Genomic DNA, 22,996 nt, shown 5'->3' on the forward strand with positions numbered 1-22,996 from the left:
GGTAGGGCCCAAATATATAATAAATAAATAAAAATAAAAATAATTGTTAGAAATAAAAAATATAAAATCTTAAAAATGATGCTAATGTTAAATTAAGATAGCATCAACATTTAAGTATTTTTTTAATATAATATTTTAATTAGATATGATTTAAAATAAAATTATCAAACATTAATTCATATTTAAAATATATTATAACTTCAAGCACATCTTAGTCTATCAAGGTTGGCTTCTGAAAGCAATTGTTCAAAGGCAATAATTGGTGGAGGAAGATGCACCTCTTATTGGGTGAAGAACTTACATGGTTTGAGTATGTTATTAGATTTCCAACTGACTTCTCTGATTGCATTGTGTCATATCCTTATTTATCACAAGGATATGACTTCACAGTTAAGATCTTGTTGATTGTGTCAGCACATAATTAAGAAACAAGTGGAATGACCCCAAGGTTTAGCCCAGGAAAACTACATCTTGAAGAAGAGAGCAGGTTGAACAAGCATGATTGTGGTGACTTCCACAAAACTGACAAAACACTATTATTGTCTTTAGTGGTGCAATTCAGCAGATATGGTAGCAAATTAAAACAAAAAAAAAGAAGAAGAAAAAACTCATGAATAAAACATGACTAACAAGACATAAAATTGGAGTCCAGAATCAGGGATTCATCTAAAGTTCCAGGCCATTGCTGAGGTGGTCTGTCAAGAGATCTCAATCTTCAAATGAATTGACTAATGGTCATATCAAACTAAATCATCTGCATCAGTCTAAAACCTTACAGGTTCTTATAGTGTATTGGTGGATCAAGATCTGTTTAGATATGCCGGTGTGAGGGCTACCCCAGTCTTGTCAAGAAAACAGAAGCATCACTAGCAGATAAATCTCTGTTTAAACATGGACTTCCCATGGACATGTTAAATATTAGGAACGAGTAGTGTGAGGACCACACTAGCTATAAGATGTGTCAGGCAGCCATGATTCCACAGCAGATAAATAATTTGCAATGAATAGATTTATGTAACACATGATGGAGTTCTGTCACCTTGTTGGAGAAGTTGGAAGCTGCCCTGTTCTCTGGCTTCTGACTGCTCCATTCTACCTGATGGTGAAAGGTTGTGTCATTAAGGAAATTTAGCCGCCATCCTAATGTGATGGGTTCGTTGCATTCTCACGGAGTAGTCCTCTCGGAACTGAGGAGGACATAGAGTTGCCTTTCTGCCCTCGTGCAAGTCCCTGTCCATGAGAGTTCAGAGAGAACAGTTGATAGCTATAGTCATCAGACTGGAACCTCAAAGTTATCATACATGGATTGTTTTGGATGCTTTAGTTTTCACCTGTAGATCAAAGGAAGAATTGCCTCGGCTACGTTGTCATTGCTTGCATCTGAAGAGATAAGCTAACAAAAGAGAGAAATGAAAAGTCGAGCCATATCATAACATACCATACGATATGAATAATATGTATCAATCCGATATGAAATTAGTATAGATGGTACATACCGATCAATCATCATATCATGTATCATAACGATGACCGATTGATATACCGATACGGACCGGTAAGACGAATCATGATCACCGCTATTTAGCACGACTGATCTAACTATTCTTTGTTAGCATGATTGATGAGGCAATAATGATCTAACAAAGGCAGTTTAACCCAAGCAAAAGGATTATCATGTCTTTCATTGGAACACAGTGGCTGAGATTAGAATGCAAGGCAAGATCAGTTAAAACCAGAGATCGGATGCAAAGCAGCATGAATTAAACAGAAAGCTTAATTATTGATTCAAGACATGCAACCAGCAGTTTTGCAACCGGATGCACAAGCTACAATAATCATGTCCATATTATTCTTCACCCAAAGAAAGCTTCGAGACAACATCAACCCATCCACCATGGAATGTCAAACAAAGATTATTGTTCACCACAAACGAATACGAAAAGAGCATCATCTACAAAAGGCGCAAGGTCTAAATTCACAAGGCAGTTGAATTGAGACACAAGAACATGGTGTGAAGAAGACCACACCGTTCTGATTACTACCTACATTTGTGCAGGCTCCAGTGTCCGAACATCTGCACCGGTTGTTACATCACGCCTGTCCTTGGTTATCGCTACAAAATGGCCAATCATTTCATGGAACTGCTTCAGACTAGACAGGGGGAGGATGATTGATGAGCGATCAACTCCGGCAACCTGCATATGGAAGCATTTAAGGATCGACTATGGAACTGATTCAGTTTGAGCTCTTCATGTACCTCAGATATCCTCAAGAAGTGTCCCCTGTTGTTGCTTCCCAAATCAAAGAAGAACCTCTTCTGATCTACCCTAATTAATTTAGACATCCCCATGCCTCCAATCTCATTGTGCGTGTGCACATCAACCAATCGATCAGCATTCAACTCTGAGCCAGAGGATGATTGGGCACTGTGGCCTGATATGAATCCAGCACCGACATCATCTGAAAGTCCAGGGAGATGTTCTGGAGCTTCCAGATGTTGCTGTTCTTGTGTTGCAAAAGAACAGGGACGAAAGTTACTGACATGCTCAAGGATATCAGCCACCATAGCTCAGTATGCCAATTTATCAATTTTTTTACCTGATTTGGTACCATGAATAGCCGTGAAGCCTCTTCATGTATCTCTTGTAAAACATTTCTAAATGCTACCCATCCTTCTTCACCAGAAATTCCTGCAGGAACAATGATTGTACTCCGGTTTCTGTTAACAGATGCCTCTGATATCTACATAAGAAAGTTTCATCAGCTCCATACACCATTACGCAAAACGCTTAAGCTCATTATACATACTTATAATATGGTTTATGATTTTGGCAGATAAACCTTGAGAAGTACAAAGATAGCAAATTAATATATGTTTACATAAGAAATGGTCCGGTCTAACTAGTGCTAACAAAATTGCTAGGCGCTACAAGGCACCAAGGTCGCTTATTGCTCGAAACACTAGGTGCCAGTCTAGGCACTAGTTCGAGAATAGCAAAGCACTTACCTTAACATGCTTTTGCACTTAGCATCAGAATCTTGATTGTTGTCCAATGTGCATCCTTATTTCTCCAACCATGGATGCCCTTGCTGTGCGATCCCAAGTCAAATTATCCATCAAGAACCAAATTACGTTTTGCATTTGACATGTTAGCACCCGTCCCTCCAACCATCTTCCACAACGGCAAGGGTGCTGGGAGAAAAGAGGAAAGAGAGAAGAAAAGGAAGGGACGAGTATAAGGGAGAGAGGGAGACCATGCATCATCAGAGAGGGGTAAAAGAAGAGACAGAAAGAGGGAAGGATGAGATGTACTCACAAGAGACAAGGGTAGAGAAGACAATCGCATAATGATAGAGGGTTGTGCACAAGTGTCATCAGGTGTGGAAAATAAAATTAATTATTTGGTCGAACTCAGATCGATAATGATCAATAGACAATAGAACTGGGTCAGTTATTGAGTCAGATTCAGAGAGATTTGGATCCGCAGGCCAGGCAGAGCTCAATCAGGCTCACATGCATTTATGATTTATGACACCTAGACCTCCTACAACTTTAAGTGCTATCACGATGTTTTGAGTATAGATATGGTATCTAGTTTAACAAACAGTGCATCTGCTAAACAGACAAATATGTCAACAAAGTAGATACATTTATTGGACATATGTATATCTTAGAATAGTGAATTTAATATATGAGAAAATCATATTTTAGTTGGGAATATTTAGCAAAAAAAAAGCTGGTGTAAAGATTGGCCTCTTGATAGATACCATGTGAGATATGAATATGCACATAAATACCCTTCAAAGGTTTGTATTTGTGTAATACGCTCTAAAATAGCAAGAATTCTGAGTTTATATTTCTCAAAAAGTTTGCATTTGCATGTATACCATCAAATAGTGGGTATTTATGTATATACCCCCTTGGAACAAATTTGTCTCTAATTGACGCCTTGACAATCTTTAACAAGTAATCACAATCATCTTCTGTCTCGACAGGAAATTATACAACCTTGACATATTTTTTATTATTGAAACAAGTCCAAGTCATTTATGAAGCCTAATATGCAACCTATTAAAAATCACAAATGCAAAGAGGAGGGGCAATGGGAGAAAAATTGCTGAGAGAAAAAAAATGTAATGTTGAGATTAAAGAGAAACATGGTAGTGTCTAGATTCCAAAGTTTTAAACACCTATTAAACTAGTAAGTATTAATCCAAATTTACTGGTCGACTAAATGCCGGTATCAGAACATATAGATCAGTACCGATACATATACTCATACTTGGAAATGCTATAACTGATGCTTTGTCATTAGACAATGGAAAAAGTTACTGTTGCTAAAAAAAATCTAACAAAGAAACTATTAAATAAATAAGGTCAAAAAGGGAAGTGTGATGACTCATGATGAGTCCTAAATCAGAACTGGATGGTGATTTGGGTATATATATCAGGTTAGATGGGCTTAGTACCAATAATTTCAGCCCAAAAACTTCAGGCCATATGGTTAAAGGTCCACAAAATGACTTGAAAGTCTTATAACTTTTACTGGCTTGAATGAAATAAACAGGAAAGTCCTATAAGACTTGTATTGGTTAAATCACCACAAAATGACTTGAAAGAAATAAACAGAAGTTACAAATTAGATCAAATAACCGGTGAACAACTAAAAGTCAAAAGATAATATCTTTAGACCACCAAGTTTTTTATTATTGCAAAACTAGCTGGCAGCGGCTGCATCCATTTATGCTCAAACCTTGATCCAGCATCTATTTAACTGCAAGAACCAAAGGCATCTTGCTCTATACTGCATCATGCCTACTAAAAGGGAGATAAAGTGACATCATGATTGTTAGAGGTGGAACTGCTAAACATGAGTTCTATTATGACAAGGTCGGTGTGAACCTAACATGCCCACAATCTTCAAATATGCAAAAGTGTTACACACAACCACAAGAGACCTTCAAATATCATCATATATTCTGCATATAATGGATTTTCATTTCATTTTTGCACCATCGTTCCAGTTTATTGCCTTTGGTTCTTTTATACTTCACAATAAATGCTAATATAGTGACTCGGTTCACCATTTGAACTTCTCTCTCTTCAGTGTACAAGCAAAAGCTCAGAAACTTTTTTGTTTGTTTTAAAAGAAAAGAACACTGCAATATATACTATATCATCCAGAAAGTAACATGCTCTTGGTTTTATTTACCAGTAATGTGTTAGAATCAGCATATGTTGTAATATTCAACGTTGTCACCACTAATGTCCTCTTAGTTTCTCTGTTGGCATCATGATCGAGGTACTTGGTTATAATCACCATAAACCATATGATATTGTCATAGATGTGAGCAATCTTCCAAGCCCAAAAGGAACATCTTCATGTCATAGTACTACATTCTTCAATCATTTTTTTTTTTAAGTGGATAACCCAAGTAAGAGAAACTTTAGAAATGGTAGCAAAGCTATGCACCTGCAGAAACATGGGACCACAATTACTCTCATCACTGACTGGATAATCATTGAACAGCAGTTTGAAATCTACTCATGATGGAACCCTCCTATATAACAGCAAACATTATGTTGCTACAAAATCTAACATCAAATCATACTTATTTTGTTGTTGTTAACCACACGCACACAGATTCAAAGAATCAAGCAATGCATAAACCAAACTGACATTATGACTCGTGTGTTTCCTCACATGTTCGACAAATTTTGAACTTGGGTTTGGCGCCTAGTCTAAATCCGTCATCACTCCAGATTCAAAAGTTATGTGAAACTTCAACAGCTAACCCACTATCAACAATAAAATTAACTACAGGCCTCTAATAAGAGAAGCTAAGGTAACCATTACAAGACCAACATAAGAAATAATTTCAAACCCCAGTAGTCATAAAAGATACACAAGTCAAACAGAAGTAATCAACTATCCAGAATCCATTCAACCACACCAAAAAATTGATTTCGTAATAATGACGTGTACCTTCAAAAAACGCCCCCTTTTGTTCTCACCAACATCAAAGTAAAACGCCTTTCCAGGAAAACAAAACCAAAAACATCAGTAAAAGGATTCAACGATCCGACCTTTATAAAACCCAAGAAAAGGCCATTCGGGCAACCAACCTTGGAATCAAGCTTGAGCTCCTTGCTGAAGACGTCCTGCTCGTCCGTGCTGATGTAGTAGCCAAACAATTCGAGGAACCAGACGATGCCATCGACGGGGACGATGATGGTGGACCTTGTGGCCGAAGTCTTCTCGGAGATCTTGAGGTACCTCCCCCTGGGATTCTCCTTCAGATCGAAATAGAACAGCTTGTGCTCGAACTGCAGCGTCTTGGAGACCAACTCCACGTCCGTCCCACCGGTCGCTCCCCCCTCCATCGGTCGGCGCCTCGCGGACCCCAATTTCCGGCAATAACAATCTATAGATCAAGAATTCAGGTCTCGGGATGGAGGAAGAACCAATTCTTCGAATGAATGAAGATCGAGAGGGAGCGATCAAAAATTGCTGGAAGAGGTTGAGGTTAGGGTTTGGAGCGGGGAGAGATTAACCTCGCCCCCGCTTACGAACGAGTCGGCGGTGGAGATTCCACTTCACTCTCCTTGTTGACCGAGTGTTTACTCGCCCGCCTCCGCTCAACTGTGTTTAATTAAGTAAATCCGGAAATTAAGGTATCGGATCCGGATCTTGATACGTTAGTGGTTCCAAAGGATCAGGGCAATCACCACAGGATCAATCGCGTAGCACGTGCGATAACGTTCGCCACCCCCCGCTCCAGGTGTTCGTCGTAATGCCCAATCGACCAGGGTGGGCGCTCCAGGTGCTCGCCGTAATGCCCAAGCGACTGGGGTGGGCCGAGGGGCAGGTCCTCCGCGCGCTCTGCACGCCGAACATGGAGTTTGTAAGATCGGATTGATCACTGTTCAAAATTAAGTTGGCAACATTTTATTTATTATTAAAAATAAAAATACTCTTCAATAAAAAGTGAAAATGATTTTTTAGGTAAATCATTCACAAATAAATATAGATTATATGACCCCATTTATTTACTTACAAGCGTGGGTACCTTCTCCACGTCGTGTCGGTCACGTGACGTTGATGTATCTCGACGAATGAAGCCTTGTGGTCGCACGTGGCACAACCTTCCTTTTATGCGCCTCTGCCTCTCTCTCTCTCTCTCTCTCTCTCTCTCTCTGTGTGTTCGGCGCGGCGTTCCGAGGAAAAGGTGCAGCGGAGGAGACCCCCGTCGACTCCATCCTCCGCGGCGATCTCGAGGTAGTCGAGCATCCCCGCACTCCTCTTCTCGTCCTCCCCGACCTCAAATGAGCGCTTGATCTGTTGCTTTTCCCCGCATCTAACATGGCCTTCTTAGATCTTTGATCCGATATCTCTCTTCCCTCTTTTCTCCTGCACTCGTCTTGTAGATCCTTTGATTTGCATTTGGATCTAAACCCTATTAATGCTCTCTTTCATGATCCGAGGATAGATCTTGAGGTTTCCTGCGTTCCTCTTTGTTCTTAATCCCTAATTCGACGCCGGTAGTTGTGGATTTCATAGATCTTATGATCGTCAACAAAAAAACTTGTTTCCGGTGCACTAAATTTTGGTTAGTCTGAACGTTGTGGTTGTAACAGATCAGGTACAATGGGGCTCACGTTCACTAAGCTGTTCAGTCGCCTCTTCGCGAAGAAGGAAATGAGGATCTTGATGGTGGGTCTTGACGCCGCTGGTAAGACGACCATCCTCTACAAGCTCAAGCTCGGAGAGATCGTCACCACGATTCCCACTATCGGTGAGAGTTATTTGTCTCCCTATTATTTGCCTTTATTGGGACCTAGGCAGTATTATTTGACTCGTTGGTGTATTAATCATGATTTTTGGAAAGCGTGACTGTTAAATCTGCCCTTATTCCTGTTGGTATATATATTTTCCCATTAATTGAGTTTCAGCATTTCTAAGCCTTGACGGATTAGATCTAGTTCTTTTGTTCACACACACACACACACACACACACACACACACACAGACACACATATATATATATATATATGAGTGTGTGTGTACCGGAACTTGGGTTGGTAAGTACTGGAACTTTGGGTTAACAAGAGAGACTACCACTTCTACGGAAAATTAACTTTGATTGTTTTGTATCATTATAATTACTATTATCAAATGATATTTTCTTAAGACTAGAATCTCATGACATGCTGTAAAACCTTATGCAACTTTTCAGATTTTTTATACGATTTACAATTTTCTAAAATGTTTTGTATCTAGCTCGGTTTTTTCAACTGCAGCACATGTTATGTTGATGTTTATCTTCTGGCAAATATCTTGTAAATAATATGTCTTCTGAAAAGGAATATGTGATCATCTATTCATTGCACATTGGTTTCGAGGAGGTTGGCAATGTCGATTACTTGCTTATAAACACTTTTCTGCAGAAACTTGAATGTGTTTTTGGCATTCGTCATCTACATTTATTACTGTTTTTCCTAAAATGATTAATTATATGAGTCAGATTAATTACTTAATGCTTTAATGCAGGGTTCAATGTGGAGACTGTGGAGTACAAGAATATTAGCTTCACTGTTTGGGATGTCGGTGGTCAGGACAAGGTATTGTAATGCCTGTGTAGTTATTTATTTAGTATCATAATGTATTCTTTCATGCTGGCTCATATGAGTTGTTTAGCACCATAGCTTTTGTGGGAGAACTAAATATTCTGAAGGCAAGCTGCTGATTTACGCAAATATTTGACTTGGAAATTTTGCTTGAACATTTGGGTGTTGTTGAACTTTCTTCAGCTTGCAACACTGGACATTTTTCTTAAATAAACTTAAGTGGAGTACCATACCCTTGTATTATAGATATTCTTCAGATGTTTAATTATTTATTACACAATCTTGTTACCTATTTGATAATGTATCTTTTGATATAATCCTGTGAAAAACAGATCAGACCCCTGTGGAGGCATTACTTCCAGAACACACAGGGCCTTATTTTTGTTGTCGACAGCAATGATAGGGATCGTGTTGTTGAGGCAAGGGATGAGCTTCACAGGATGCTTAATGAGGTAAGTTTTCCATTTGGTAATGCCTCTTTTAATCTCTTTGCTTTGTGTTCTCTTTATTATTGACAAAGCATGTATTAAGTTTGGAGTTGGTATATATTGTATATGCACTCGTCTAAAGTTACCATGACCATTAGGCACATCATAAATTTATTACTACAGACATGAACAACAACAACAACAACAAAACCATAAGTCTCAACTATTTGGGACCAGCTATATGAATCTTCTGTCGTCATTGAAATTTGTAAAAGGTCATATGTTTAATTAAGTTCGGAGTACTTAAATATTTATTTATAGTTTTTATTAAGATATTTTTAGGCATTCCTCTATCTCTCCTCGTATCACTAACATTAATCATTTCATCTCTTTTGACTAATATATTCGGAGGTCTCTTAAGTATAATTACTACTACAAACATGAGCACACTTAAATTATCTGTTTGCAGAAGTTAGAATAACAATGTATTCATGCAATTTAAGTTTGAATATTTTGTGGGCGCAAGTATTATATTATAATTTACCATTCGTCATATTGGTAACTATAATGCATACCAATGCTCTCATGATTTGAATTCAATAAAATTGAAATGGACTAAAAGGAGTTCCTTTTGTTTGGAACAAACTTTGTTATGAAGTATTTTTATATTAATAAAAGAACATCGGTTAGAGTTTGTTTTTCTGGTGAAGATTGATCTGTTTTCTTTTTTACTTGCAAACTGATTTCTCTCTACAAAAGACAACATGGAAATCGTTTTTTTTTGTTAACCAGTTGTGCTTGCTGGAACAAATCCCAAACTAGAAACTTATGGAAACATGTAAATGCAGTTCTTCAAGAAAAAATAACTTGGTTTTCTTGTGTTTTTGCTTGTTAAATGTTTACATTTTGCTATTTATAGTGTTTTAACCAAAATCATTCATGTAATGTGTTCTTTTCTAATAAAATTATGTACTAAGATATAGTTCAAGATATCTTAGTTATTTACATGTTTAGTATTGTCATGTATGGTTATAAAGTGCCAAATTCAATATTTGAATATCACCAAACTGGTTTCTGGTAAAGTATGATGCTTCCTTCTAGAATCCTGAAATGCTAAAGATGGTTACTTGGAACAGGAAGAAGTTAATATTCAACATTTTAAATGGTATTATATATCATTATGAAGTCTGAATAACTTCTTTGATTAAAGCATCTCATTTTATAGTGTTTCTTTCTTTTCCTCCGCTCCACCAATGAAAACCAACCTCCTATTTTCCATGTGATACTTGGTGACTTCATATTTAATCCAGCTGTATGATGTTCAATTCTGAATTTTCCCTTTCCTGTTATAGCTTTGATTTTTGTATTGATAGGATGAGTTGCGGGATGCTGTTTTGCTTGTTTTTGCTAACAAACAAGATCTTCCAAATGCAATGAATGCTGCTGAAATCACTGACAAGCTTGGTCTGCATTCCCTTCGCCAACGACACTGGTACAACACTTTTTCTCTTGTTAAGCATAAATTTTGAAGCCGAATTTGTTCTAGACACTTGCAAATCACTGTTGTTGTACTTGATAGCTCTGTTGAGATCACAGCAACAAGGTTGTAGATGAAATCAATCTTGTCTATACATCTTCTAAACTATCATTTTTAGTTAATCATTGCATGAAAAGATTCTTTTTTCCCCTTCTTTTTACCAAAAACATCTTGAAGAACTTGTGAAGAATCTAAAATAGACAATAAAATCTCATGGGTGTGTAAGTATAATATTTAATATTAAGGAGGTTGCATGTGTTGTCTAACATGGTATGTTCTTTGTGATTTACCTCAGGTACATCCAAAGCACCTGCGCTACATCTGGTGAGGGTTTGTACGAGGGGCTGGATTGGCTCTCCAGCAACATTGCCAGCAAGGTACCTTCTCTATTATTTTCATTTATAGGCATAGCATTTGGTTGTTAATGCATGCATAGTTTCTTTTTGACATAAGACTTGTACTAGCTTGTATTAAAGCTCCCTCTGCTTATATTGGAAAACATGTTTTACTTAATCTAAAAGAATTGTATTCAGCTGAAACACGTCTGTTGTGTTTTTGCTCAACAGGCTTAAATTTCCAGGAGAACATGAGTTGAGATAATTCTCCCACTATGCTATTCTTGAATGCTTTTTGGACGAGAGCCAACAGAACTTTTAGAGTGACCTGTGTGGGTTATTTCAGCTCAGCCTTTGTATTTTAAAACGTCACAACTTTTGCTTGTCCAGAAATATAGATGTATTTGCTACCTGCCTTATTTGTTGGTTTCTAGTTAATTATTATCTAACAGATGATTTGCTTGAGTTATTACTCGTGGATAATCTATTTATGGGCTACTTCTTGCAGGCCTTAAACTAGTATTTTGTTTTCATGTCCTTTACGTCGTCACTTATACTGGACAGGCACAAGTTGTGTGCATAAGTAGATTGATTTGAACTTGTTGCAATTTTAGCTTTGCTTATGCTTATAATTGTTTTAACCGAAGTTTTGGGAAAAGAAACCACATTTTTTTTAGCTTGAGAGCTTTGATCCTGTTCATCTTCATAGTTTCAAGAACCAGTGTTCACATGGCTGTGCTATGGATGCCAGTTGAGCAGTGGAGATAGTTATCTCCCATGTCTGTAACGGTTATTTCTTACTAGTGTTCACATAGCTTTGAGTGGATGATGGACGAGATGGCCTATAGAACGAACCTTTTAAAGGGAATAATAATGCAATTGCTGATAGGAAACATAGGATAGGAGTCGGGATCGTCGCCTCAAATTCAATTGCAGAAATACAAATGCTCCATGGTGTCATCCTTCACGGGAATTAAACGTATCTTGGATTTACTTATCCTCCCGAAGAGGAGAAGAAAAAGGATCCTGGGGGCAGAATAAAGCATGCATCGAGCAGGTAATATAGCATCAATATCCATGTAAATTAAACAAAAACACACTGCGTTATTCAACAGTATATTAGACCACATCAACAACATTACTTGGATATTTCAATCAGGAAGGTCACATAGAGTATCATCATCCTTGATTCTCTTTGCTGGTCATTCCCCTGTTCTTCACTTGAGTTTGCACCAGATTCAATATAAGAGAATCGTTAGTTATTACTGAAATGAGATGAAATGAGAATATTGGGATGATGGATGTATCGAGTTATTAAAAATATATTTTTTAGTAAGATTAAATATATATTGACTGAACAATGATAAAATATCATATATCCATCCTTAATAGTTGTTTTTATTGAATATATGATCATCCAAATGTGTGTTTTATGTGTATAGTAAATATCTTTACCTCTTCGTTGTATTATTTTACGGTGATGAAACGTCTACAGTGAAACTTGACGGCCGGGAGACGAGTAAAAGAACGACTAGATAACCGTATCGAGCATCGGCAATCCTTATCCGATCCGAGACCGTCAATTTTGATCCAATAATTGTGTACCCAGACACCCGATCTCTAGATGGGTCGGATCAACATCACCCGCACCCGATCTCCATCCGTCCACACACCGTTATACCAGAAATTGAAGGTGCTAAAACCTCTTCGTCTCTGCGTCACCCCTTCCACCGTCACCGGAGGTTGCCTCTCCGCCACCAGCTCCTTCGACTGCGAGCAAGGAGAAACAACCGTCAAGGTTTTTCCTCTCTCTTTTGCTAGTTTTGTAGATTTCTTGAGGGAACCGAACCTGGGTCTTGATTTGCTGTGTTATTGCTGAATTAGACAAATCTTGACCTGTACGTCTGTTCTTTGTTGTTGATTTTGATTGCACTTTGTTGTTCGGGGATGCGTTTGGAACCCAAAAGCCGGATTCTTGGAACAATTTGCCTTCGGGACATGGGTTTTGGGAGATGAAACCCAAGAAAGAGATTTTTGAGAGAGAATCTGCCTCTCCTCTTAAGCTTGGGCTTTGGATTGGGTTCCAGTTGTTGTTTGCTTATTCTCTTCGGCTTTTTGGTTCTTTGTTGGTAGTAATTTGATTGAATTGAGTGGTAGATATCCATTTATTGTGATTCTATAGACTCTCCCATCCCCCTTTCTCCCTAGCCGCTTCCTGTAGGACTCACTCCCACCTCCAGCTACACATCAGCCAGTCCCCACCGGGTTGCTTTCTCTTGCTCTCTGGTGTACGACGTTGTGTGCTCTGTACTTAATCGTTATGTAAGGGAAAACGATTCCTCTTCTTTAATTTCTGGATGATTTATGTGTAGGGAAATGGGCGCAAAGGTAAAGAAGGCTTTGAAAAAGAAGCTGAAGAAGCCGAGTTCTTCTCACTTATCAATTTCTCGTCACACAAATGAATCTTCTGATTTCTTGGTCCGATTTTTATGTTTGTGGTCTATCCCTCCTTTTGTTGTAGCTTTGTTGGACATCTTGGTTTGACTAATTTGTTACTTTTAATTTACAGCCTTTAGAAGGAGGGCCAGGGAGGAAAATTACTCAGGAAGAAGATGAGCCTGTCAAAAATACTGCAACAGTACTGTACATCGGTCACATTCCTCATGGGTTTTACGAAGAACAAATGGAAGGTTAGGATCCTTTCTGCTCTACTAGAATTTTCTTTTAATGATTTAGATTGATATATATGCTGTTTAACCATGTTAGGATTTTTCAAGCAATTTGGAAAAATCAAGCATTTGAGGATTGCTTGTAACAGGAAGGTACATATTGTCCCTGTTGGTTGTTGTTTGATCAGTGAATTAATTTTGCATGTTTCTCTTTTTTATATCTATAACTAAAAGGTGGCTTACCATATGAGGCTCCCACCAATGTTGGTCTAGGAAGGGATAACGTACACAGTCCTATCCTTGCAAGTAAAGAGACTATTTATGTGCCTCGAATCTTGGTCGCCCATGTTGCATGGGATCAATTAATTTGTCATGCTAAATAAAATTGCTGTAGTTATACTTTTGATCTAAATACTTATAGCATCGTCTTATGTTCTTAAGAAATCTTCTTTGGCATTTTTAAATTGTTTTAAACTTTTGCATGATTGTCTTTTTGGGTTATGAAAACCTCTATTTTCAACTTTTCAATTTGACATTTTAGATTTATTTTATGGATAGCTTACTAAAATTCTGTTGGGCACTTTTTACGTTCTACTTAGTTAACACTCTTAATCCATTGGCTTAACCATCATGTGCTATGCTGTAGACAGGAAAATCTAAGCATTATGGATTCATTGAATTTGAAAACCCAGAGGTGATTTTCTTTCCTTGAAAATTGTTAAAATTCTCTCCATTTGCCAAGAAAGCTTTATGTTAATATTATGTAGTAAATGCTGATAATTGCAGGTTGCCAAAGTTGTGGCTGATGAGATTCATAATTATCTACTATTTGAACACAACCTTCAGATTCATCTTATCCCACCAGAGCATGTTCATCCGAAGTTGTAAGCCTCTAGGTCAAATTGACAGTGTCTTTTCAACATGATAGGTTTATGCTAGAGGCAGTTTCCCCATATCGAGTCGCTTTTTTTTGTTCCTTCAACATTGTAATATACATTTGATCGGATCATTTTTCTATTGTGATATATTTCCCATTTGAAGAAAAGGGGAATATGCTGGTTAAAGCTAAATACAGAAATATGACAGATCGATCATTCACAAATGACTAGGAAATGGATCAGTGAATTGAATCTATTTTTTTATTTTGCAATTTAGAAGCAATCAATATTTTGTTCATGAGGATTTCTTCTTCTTCACCAGCATCTGTACTTGCCCCTTATCATATGGCTACTTCATAGATAAAGTTCTTGTTCATGTGTTCTGGTAACTGTTCCTTTTCCTGTGTTTTTTCTTGTTAGTTTTTTGTTATCAGAACATTTATAGATGTGATATCAGCTGATTGAGTTGGCACCAGAGTATAGGATCTATTATTGGTAGGGATACTATGAGAGTGAGACAGCTTAGATGTGGAAAAATAAGTTATCTTGCAGGTCTCTGACTATCCCATTTTCAGTAGTTTTGAACATAGTCAATATTTTGTTCTCTGCACCCCTTTTTTTAAAAGTTAATTTGTAGTCTTCACTGAAGACTACAAATTAACAAATGCTTGGTTAATAGGACACAGTATCAATGAATGTACATTTAGTGGTTAATAGGACACAGTATCTAAGACAGCTTAGATATGCTCAATCATATGCTTGGTTCCTACAACACAGCAGCATCAATGAATGTACATTTAGTGGCTTTACTAGGTAAAGGTTTATCTTGTTAATAGGACTATACATGAATCGGCAAAAAAATCAGCAAATGGATTTATCTGCATATGGTAGTTATGTTTAGAGAACTGATTTAATGTAATTCTAAAGAGAGAAATTTTCATTCCAAGTGTCCTTGTCTTTGAGATTGTTGAAGAGATGAGTGACATTGCATGGAAGTAAAACATGGCTGTATCCCTGTAATCAAAGCATCCTTTTCTTTTTATTGTATTTGGTACCTGCATTTGGACAAGTCTTTTGGGATAAATATTATGTTCTAACTATTCGTTTTTCTCATAATATTTTAATTTTTTGCTGCAGATGGAGAGGTGTAAATTGGAGATATAATCCATTAAATTGGACAAAAATTGCCAGAAAGCAGCATAACAAGGTGAGATTATGAAAGTAGTTATTCACTGATTTTCACCAAAACTCTAATCCAAATCTGAACTAATCAGAATGCCCTTTGGATGGGATCTGTCAAGATCATATTAATCAGCGGACAAAAGCTTTCATTGTTTTTGTGATTTTTTTTTTCCGGATATACCTTCAGGAAAGAACAGTTGAAGAACACCAAAGGATGATTAAAGGGATTCTTAAACGAGATGAGAAGCGCCGGAATAGAATCAAGGCTGCTGGTGTTGAATATGAATGCCCAGATCTTGTAAGTGAAAGTGCCTATCTCTTTGAACTTGGTCGATTGAGTTCAATTTATGTTGTTTTCATAAGCAAAATAAAGCGGATAAAATAAAGAAAAAAATTATTGATCTCTCTTTTTATTCCCTAGAATTGTGCATATTCAGTGCCCGTTAATTGCCATCTCAGTTACCTGAAACTATAGTTGTTTCGGATGCTTCTGGTAGAAGCTGCGCTATCACTTATCATTTGCAGGGTGAACCTCATTCAACCTTTCTTATTCCATATTGTTTGCTTTCGTGTTTCTTGTGGGTTTTGTAAGCATTCAGAGATGATAATTTACAGCTGACTTGGAGTTCATCTTCTGAGCTAAAGTCATCGACTAAACAAATTGCAAAAGTAGCTTTGCCAAGGAAACTTCATTTAATTTACCCAAGGGAATTCTTTCTTGCATTGTGGCCCAGTTGACGATAAGTGGCGATTATATTTCTACTTTAGGTCTAATGTATGGGCATTGTTACCCTGTAAGGTCCGAACTATCGAGGATCAGTTAAATGATTCTTTCCCACCAGAGTTATGATGATGGCAATATCACTGGTGAAACCAGAATAATAAATTTTATTTTTTGTTTGTTATTTATAATAAAGCTCTCTTATGTCTTCCTCTTCCTTTTATCATCACCCCACCAATTGCATGAACTGTTTTTTGGATATTCCAATGCCATCTTAAATGGTTTTTCCTCATTGTTGCAGCTGAAACCATGATATTTAATTTGGGCCATTATTAGGCTAGAATGATGTTTGTCAAAGTTGGATGTTATCTTGTTCAAAGTGTTAATGACACGATTAATTATGCTAGAATTCTTGTTCTTTCTTCCTTTATTTCCTTTTTCTATCCTACAGTTCAGCCTGCTGCCAAGAACTAGTTGACTTTAGTACTTGCGCTTGAATTATTGTGGTTTCCTTTTATTATTCTCTACAGGTCGGTCTCATTCAGCATGCTGCCAAGAAAATTAAGTTTGACGAAGAGGACTAGAAATTGATTTGTGGGGAGGCAATCCATATCATCCTACCAGAGAATGGTTTTAGAAATATTGGCCATGTTTGGAATTTGGCTATGAACATGTAGTTGTTGCTGCTTGCTAATCTCAAATTTTGGTCCTCAAGTGACAGAAGTGCTGCGAAGAAATGCAACTGAATTTTGGTCCTCACTCAGTCTTGATGTCATTTGTAAACCTGAGACAATGCCTGTGTTACAGCTTTCATCTGAACACAACAATATGTTTTAACTATGACATTAAGTATAAAAGCAAATCTTGCAGATAACCAGTTGCTACTTTATGATCATGGCCACAGCACGAATTTACATAGTGGATGTTGCCTGAAAGCTCTTGTTTTCTAGTTACAAACATGCCTACTCTCTTGTTCTTAGATTCTTTCAAGTAACTTGAACTGAAATCTCTGTCCAGCTAACATATGGTAACATTTTGTGGTTAGTCTGGCAAATTCTGATTTCATTGTACATATCACTGTTTGCTGATACCAAAATTGCAGTGTGTGGAAAGCTCAAGTGGTTGTCCAGCACAAAGTAATTGCTATAGAGCAGTAATCTTGAGGTATATATAAAGGTTCGTCGTACCGTATCGGCGTTTTGACTCGGTACGGTATGGTACCGGTATATCGGGTGATATTTCAGGACGTACGGAACGGTACACCCTAGTGTACCGAACAATTTTAGACCCTTTTTTTTTTTTTCATACTGTAGCACTAGTATAGTACCGTAGCACTATAGCACTATAGCGGTATCAGGCGATCCACATACAGATAACTTGTCGGATCGATACTACCGCCCGGTACGGGCGGTATGCTTCGACATGACAGACCTACTATATACTAAATATTTAATCTTTATCAATGGACATGATGGATATTACTAGGTTTATATATATATATATATATATATATATATATATATATATATACTTCCAATAATATTTTATAGTTTTTAAATAATATTATAATTTTTGAAAATTTATATTTAAAAAAAATATTGAATAAGATTATGAACTCTTGATTTTTCATGAGTGAGTTTGGTATATCATCAATAAATTATATTGATATTTTACATATAAAAATATGTCAAATGAAGTTACGAATCTAAAGCCTGAGAAAATTTATCACATCATACTAGTATTTTAGGTATAAAATATATCGGATGATGATTCTTAATTTATGGGAGAAGTGTAGTGGATATATAACTTAAATATTTCAGAAAATAAAGAAAAGGTTTGATATTTGGAGGGATGCATATGTTATATTGAGTTTGAGAGGGGGCTAATATGCTACACATTTACTATATTGGCTTTTAGAAGGGCTAACATGTTATATTTCCACAATGCACACATCCCATTTGCTTTCCGTTGCTCTTATTAGCCCTCGTCCCTCTTCTCGAGCGAAAAGGGTTTCCCCTTCCTCCGTCTCCTCCCCGGATTGCCGGAGAAGCGTCGAGTGATGGATTCCCGCTCCGATTCGACTGGGCCTGCCGTTGGATCCGCCCAATCCTCGCAGCATAGGTCCCCTCGGCCCTTGGAGAAGTTTCAGGTTGAAATCGTTTTATCAAAACCCAATATTTAATGGCATTCTTGGTCCACGCACCTGGTCTTCCGATTGGATTTCCCCGTGAAATTGATGCAAATTCGGCATATTTGGTTTGGTAATAATTATATGTAATCCGACATACATGGCTCATCTATTCGAGGGCGCAGGAAGTCGCCAATATGTCGAAGAAGTAGACTTTTTTGAGATCGTCGTATGAGCATCTTCGTGAGAGACATAAGGAATTGACTGTCATAGTTGCTGTGATCGGACGCGGTTTATTAATTTGGCTGTGTTGCTACCCTTCCTGTATCTTTCGACACCTTTATGTTGATAAGTTGCAAATCAGTAGAAGTAATTATATCAATCGCTTGCCTCCATTATTTGTAACATACTAAGACTGTCAACATGATACCTAGTTTGGCATTTTTCTCTTTGCAGATTACTTATTGTGTTGGTAGTATAAAATTATGATGACCGTGAAATTGTTTGTTTTCTGTATGTGATTCCCTATTGTGTTTGTTGTTTCATCATGACATACATCGCTCAGCTAGTTACTGCCCCTTTAAAAGCATTATTAATGTTTCACGCCCTATTTTACCCATATATTTGTTTCTTGATAATTGCAGGATCTTATGCTAAGGGTAAGGTCGCATTGGCAAGCTTATGAAGATGCCTTAGTTCATAACGCAAAAGGTAACGGGATCAAATCAAAAGTTGTTTTGTAAGTTTTGAAGCATGGAATATTAGAGTTTTATTCATTTGGAGGAGTGGTACATTCAGATGAGTTGCTGGTTGCATATGATCACCCGCTTGAGGCATGTGGCGTTGTTGTTGTTGCTGGAATCCTTCTCTTACGAGGTACTGGATAACATTATTTTACTATGACATCAATGGTTAACTCATGGCTAAACTAAAATAACTTTTTTAGAAGATTGCATATTCCTATCTTTTTGCCATCAAATGAGAATCCAATTCATAAGTGTGATTTAGTAATGCAATAAAGGAAGACGATCTGTATCTTTTATGATTTTTCTTCTACTGAACTTGAGAAGTGGTAGTTCTATAATAAATCATTACTCTAATTTTGAAATTATGTAGTTTTTAACGTGAAAGGTCTGACATATCATGATCATTTGTAAATACCATGATATTCATGAGATATTTAGATATTTTTCTCTTGGTCTTTAGGTATTACAAAATGTTATTTTTATTTGGATTTGCTCCATTTTTCTCTTCCTCCATTCTCTCTCTCTCTCTCTCTCTCTCTCTCTATCTCTCTCTCTCTCTCTATCTCTCTCTCTCTTCTCTCTCTCTCTCCATGTAACACATGTATTGATGAACATGACTATACACATGTACACCATCATTTCTGATTATTTAAATCTTTCTAAAGGACTTTGCATTTGCAGGGCCTAGAAGGTTCTTGTATCGTAAAACTTTAGGCCGTTTCAAAACTGAGGAGGTAAATGTTGACATTTTTTTTGTGGATTAATGTTTGAAATTCATAAAAAAGTCATTGACTTTCCATGCTTTGATTATGGTTGTACACTATCTATATGCTACAATTTTTTGAACTTTGGAATTGAACCTGTGCATCAACATGCCAGTAGCTTGACCATGTACTGTATCAATTTTGAAGGGAATATCATTATGCACTATAAGGAAATTTACATTAGGCTTTTAGTAGCTCTAGATTGTTGTTGTGGTGTTTATTTTACATTGGGAGTTTACCACATATGGTTTCCAAAAATAGGAGTTGAGGTATTATCTCACAACACTGCAATCAAGTATTGTAATAACAATGTTGTCTCCATAAAGAAATTTGTAGCTAATACGTACATTGTTGTTAATAGAGTCCTTACAATATCTCTAAGAAACTAAAGTAATTTAAGGTTCCATATTTGATATGAAAACTGTAACTAATTTAAAGTGTCCAAGTTTTGTAGGAACAATTTTGTGTGTAGATGAGGAAAACTAATTTAAAGTATCCAAGTACTGAGAGAGTGTAGCTGATTGATGTTTTAACTTTTTCTTCTAAATTTGATTAATTGGAGTGTTCTGACTTTACATTATTCTTGTATTAATCTTCCTCCAGATGAATCACAAACATTTAAACTTAAATTTGGATCGTTATATAAGAGTTTATGAGACCTATCTTCCATGATGCAACTACAATTTTTATCAAAATTTTGTTCTTTTTTTTTTCTCTTGCACCTTTGATTTCTAACATTCCTTTGTCCTCAACAAATTGCTTCTTGGTGAAATTTGTCCTAATTCCTATACATTTATTTCTTCTATGATTCTGTCTCCTCTGAACTTACAAGCATCTGTGCATCTGTGTGTTTTAACCAGGAACGACTAACTGACGCTGAATCATTTTTAAGAGAAATAAACGAATCTGTCACAAAATTGAAGAAAGAGAGCAAAAATTTACTTACAAAAGTTAGTTACGGTGAAGAGGACTTGCATCGTGGAAGGACTAAAATCAGGTTCTCTCTGAGTTATCCCCACTTTTAGTTGACTTGGTTTCATGGCATATTTTCTTGTACTTGTCTTTCTATTATTTTGCAGTGCCTCTTCAATAATCAATAGGCTGATTAAATAACATTTCTGCAGAGCCGCTGGACATGAAATCCAAAGGCTTAACAAATCCATCTATAAGATAGAATCTGAAGCAGCAGGTATATATTTTTTCTTGAAATGTTTTACTAACACAGATTTTACACTATAAATATCACTGCTTATAGATACCTTAATGCTCCTTGATCTGCCAACATTCATATTGCTAGCTGAAGAATGAGCAATGATAACATCAATGTATGGCCTTGAGTGAGATTTCTGTAGTAGGAATGCTTGCTTCACATTGACTTGAATCTCTTATCAAGATCATTTGAGGCTCAAAGACAATGTTGGCCATTGCACTCTGGAGCATTCTGGCACACCATTTGTTCCTTAGCAGACTCCTTTTGAGAATTCAGTTGATAAACTATGAGATTTGTGTTTCTAGCAAATCACATCTATTTTTCCTTTGATATTTTTTACTGTCAATGTGAGAGTTGGCTGTAACTTTTATTGAATTTAGTTTCTTCGACTGTAATTCTATATTTAATGAAGAATTACATGTCTAGATCTGATGGAGGAACTTCGGACAATTCCTGGGAGAACTGCACTAGAACTTCGTGCAGAGGCAAGTATATAGCCTTTCTTTTTCAGCAGTTCTGCATAGCTGAAATATGTTATACTTCAATTTTCCAATTTGCAGGTGGCTCCTATGACATCTAGTTTGAAAAATCAGAGGCTTGAACTGAATGAAAGAGTCACCAAAATATCAGAACTTGGGATTCGAGTTTGATAATAAAGTATTTTGGCCCTAGAGTGGAGATTTTTAAGATCCCTCCAACATGCAATAAAAAGTACTTATTCTTGCATCTACTTTTGCTAGAGAGTTTTTACCGGCTACGCTCATCGATTTCCCCTATTCGCATATTGCTTGGAACACATCTTTTGTTACAAGTAAACTGGAAATCCTTAGGTCAGGACATTGTATTATTTAATGCAGCAATGAAGACAGTTAAAAAAGTGATTACAAAATACCTCAAATTCTCTCTCTAGTATCTTTGAATGATAAATATATGCCGATTGTGGCTTCTTGATAATTCAAATGTTGTAATCTGTGTCCTATAAGCTAGTCTTCCAAGTGGACACACTAGCTATTTCAGCTGGATGTGCTGGTCCAAGTTCAAGTTTGAGAACTCAGTTTTGGCATTTCCAGATATGCTTTACCCTTTGCTTTCAGTGACATGTAAGACTCTCCGATGGCATCTACACTTGCAATAAACATGCAAGTCAGACAATGGTATTTGTTTCCTATTTTCTGTATGACCTTCCAAATGATATTATCTTGATGAAGGACATCAATAAATCTTTGGGGTTGTTGATTCCAAATTATAATGTCTTGAAGGATTCGTGTTGACAAACTTGATTTGGAAAGTGAATTTGTGGATTCCAAAAATCAAATAATAAAAAATAAACTAAGCATGGTTAATGGTATAGTGTTTAACCAAGCAAAATTCACAATTTCACACATTTGAAAATGGTTTATAAATTGATAATTTGATGCAGAAATTTGTAGGAGTTGGAAGTAAATTAATATATATATATATATATATATATATATATATATATATATATATATATATATTGCAATACTCTTCAAAAAAAATGCTCACATCTAGGAAAGTTAATGGCATAGTTATTTGGAAAATTATTTATATCTAAAAAAATAATGACTTCAAGAAATAACCAATAAATATAACCAATGGCATAATTACGAAATGGTCATAACCCATTATTCATCCATCCCGGATATATACAAGCGACCAAATATTCTTTTAAAAAATAGGAAATTCTTCTTAAATGTAAGTTTTTTATTGTAATATTATTAGGAAAAAAAACTACTGATATCTAAAAA

The 22,996-nt window shown here is 36.5% G+C and overlaps 4 protein-coding genes across 6 annotated transcripts; 3 read left to right on the forward strand and 1 right to left on the reverse strand.

Moving 5' to 3' along the window:
• Positions 1–1,756: 1,756 nt before the first annotated feature.
• Positions 1,757–6,734, reverse strand: LOC135584155 (transcription factor Pur-alpha 1-like). 2 transcript variants are annotated; one of them, XM_065140849.1, is made up of 5 exons: positions 6,128–6,734; positions 5,988–6,035; positions 2,599–2,742; positions 2,258–2,500; positions 1,757–2,195 (listed from the first exon to the last, which is right to left on the reverse strand). In XM_065140849.1, the coding sequence occupies exons 1-5, from the start codon at positions 6,383–6,385 to the stop codon at positions 2,043–2,045; spliced, it is 846 nt and encodes a 281-aa protein (XP_064996921.1). In that variant the 5' UTR covers positions 6,386–6,734; the 3' UTR covers positions 1,757–2,042. The 2 variants fall into 2 exon arrangements, with proteins under 2 accessions (XP_064996921.1, XP_064996922.1); XM_065140850.1 differs by lacking the exon at positions 5,988–6,035 and having other exon boundaries at positions 6,128–6,637.
• Positions 6,735–7,122: 388 nt separating this feature from the next.
• Positions 7,123–11,394, forward strand: LOC103979648 (ADP-ribosylation factor 1). Its single transcript, XM_018823302.2, has 7 exons — positions 7,123–7,280; positions 7,640–7,797; positions 8,553–8,623; positions 8,962–9,081; positions 10,431–10,549; positions 10,890–10,971; positions 11,161–11,394. The coding sequence occupies exons 2-7, from the start codon at positions 7,650–7,652 to the stop codon at positions 11,164–11,166; spliced, it is 546 nt and encodes a 181-aa protein (XP_018678847.1). The 5' UTR covers positions 7,123–7,280; positions 7,640–7,649; the 3' UTR covers positions 11,167–11,394.
• Positions 11,395–12,538: 1,144 nt separating this feature from the next.
• LOC135633945 (uncharacterized RNA-binding protein C1827.05c-like) lies at positions 12,539–17,112 on the forward strand. 2 transcript variants are annotated; one of them, XM_065143972.1, is made up of 9 exons: positions 12,588–12,727; positions 13,302–13,407; positions 13,499–13,619; positions 13,696–13,751; positions 14,245–14,292; positions 14,385–14,482; positions 15,614–15,683; positions 15,846–15,956; positions 16,910–17,112. In XM_065143972.1, exons 2-9 carry the CDS (start codon positions 13,306–13,308, stop codon positions 16,961–16,963), a joined length of 660 nt encoding a protein of 219 aa, XP_065000044.1. In that variant the 5' UTR covers positions 12,588–12,727; positions 13,302–13,305; the 3' UTR covers positions 16,964–17,112. The 2 variants fall into 2 exon arrangements, with proteins under 2 accessions (XP_065000043.1, XP_065000044.1); XM_065143971.1 differs by lacking the exon at positions 13,302–13,407 and having other exon boundaries at positions 12,539–12,727.
• Positions 17,113–18,323: 1,211 nt separating this feature from the next.
• Positions 18,324–22,181, forward strand: LOC135633136 (RGS1-HXK1-interacting protein 1-like). The gene is made up of 8 exons (XM_065142252.1): positions 18,324–18,528; positions 19,152–19,218; positions 19,306–19,383; positions 19,935–19,987; positions 20,878–21,014; positions 21,142–21,206; positions 21,654–21,712; positions 21,788–22,181. The coding sequence occupies exons 1-8, from the start codon at positions 18,439–18,441 to the stop codon at positions 21,875–21,877; spliced, it is 639 nt and encodes a 212-aa protein (XP_064998324.1). The 5' UTR covers positions 18,324–18,438; the 3' UTR covers positions 21,878–22,181.
• The last annotated feature ends 815 nt before the right edge of the window (positions 22,182–22,996 follow it).

Source organism: Musa acuminata, chromosome BXJ3-3 (assembly GCF_036884655.1).
Source record: "Musa acuminata AAA Group cultivar baxijiao chromosome BXJ3-3, Cavendish_Baxijiao_AAA, whole genome shotgun sequence".
Taxonomy (NCBI): Eukaryota; Viridiplantae; Streptophyta; class Magnoliopsida; order Zingiberales; family Musaceae; genus Musa; species Musa acuminata.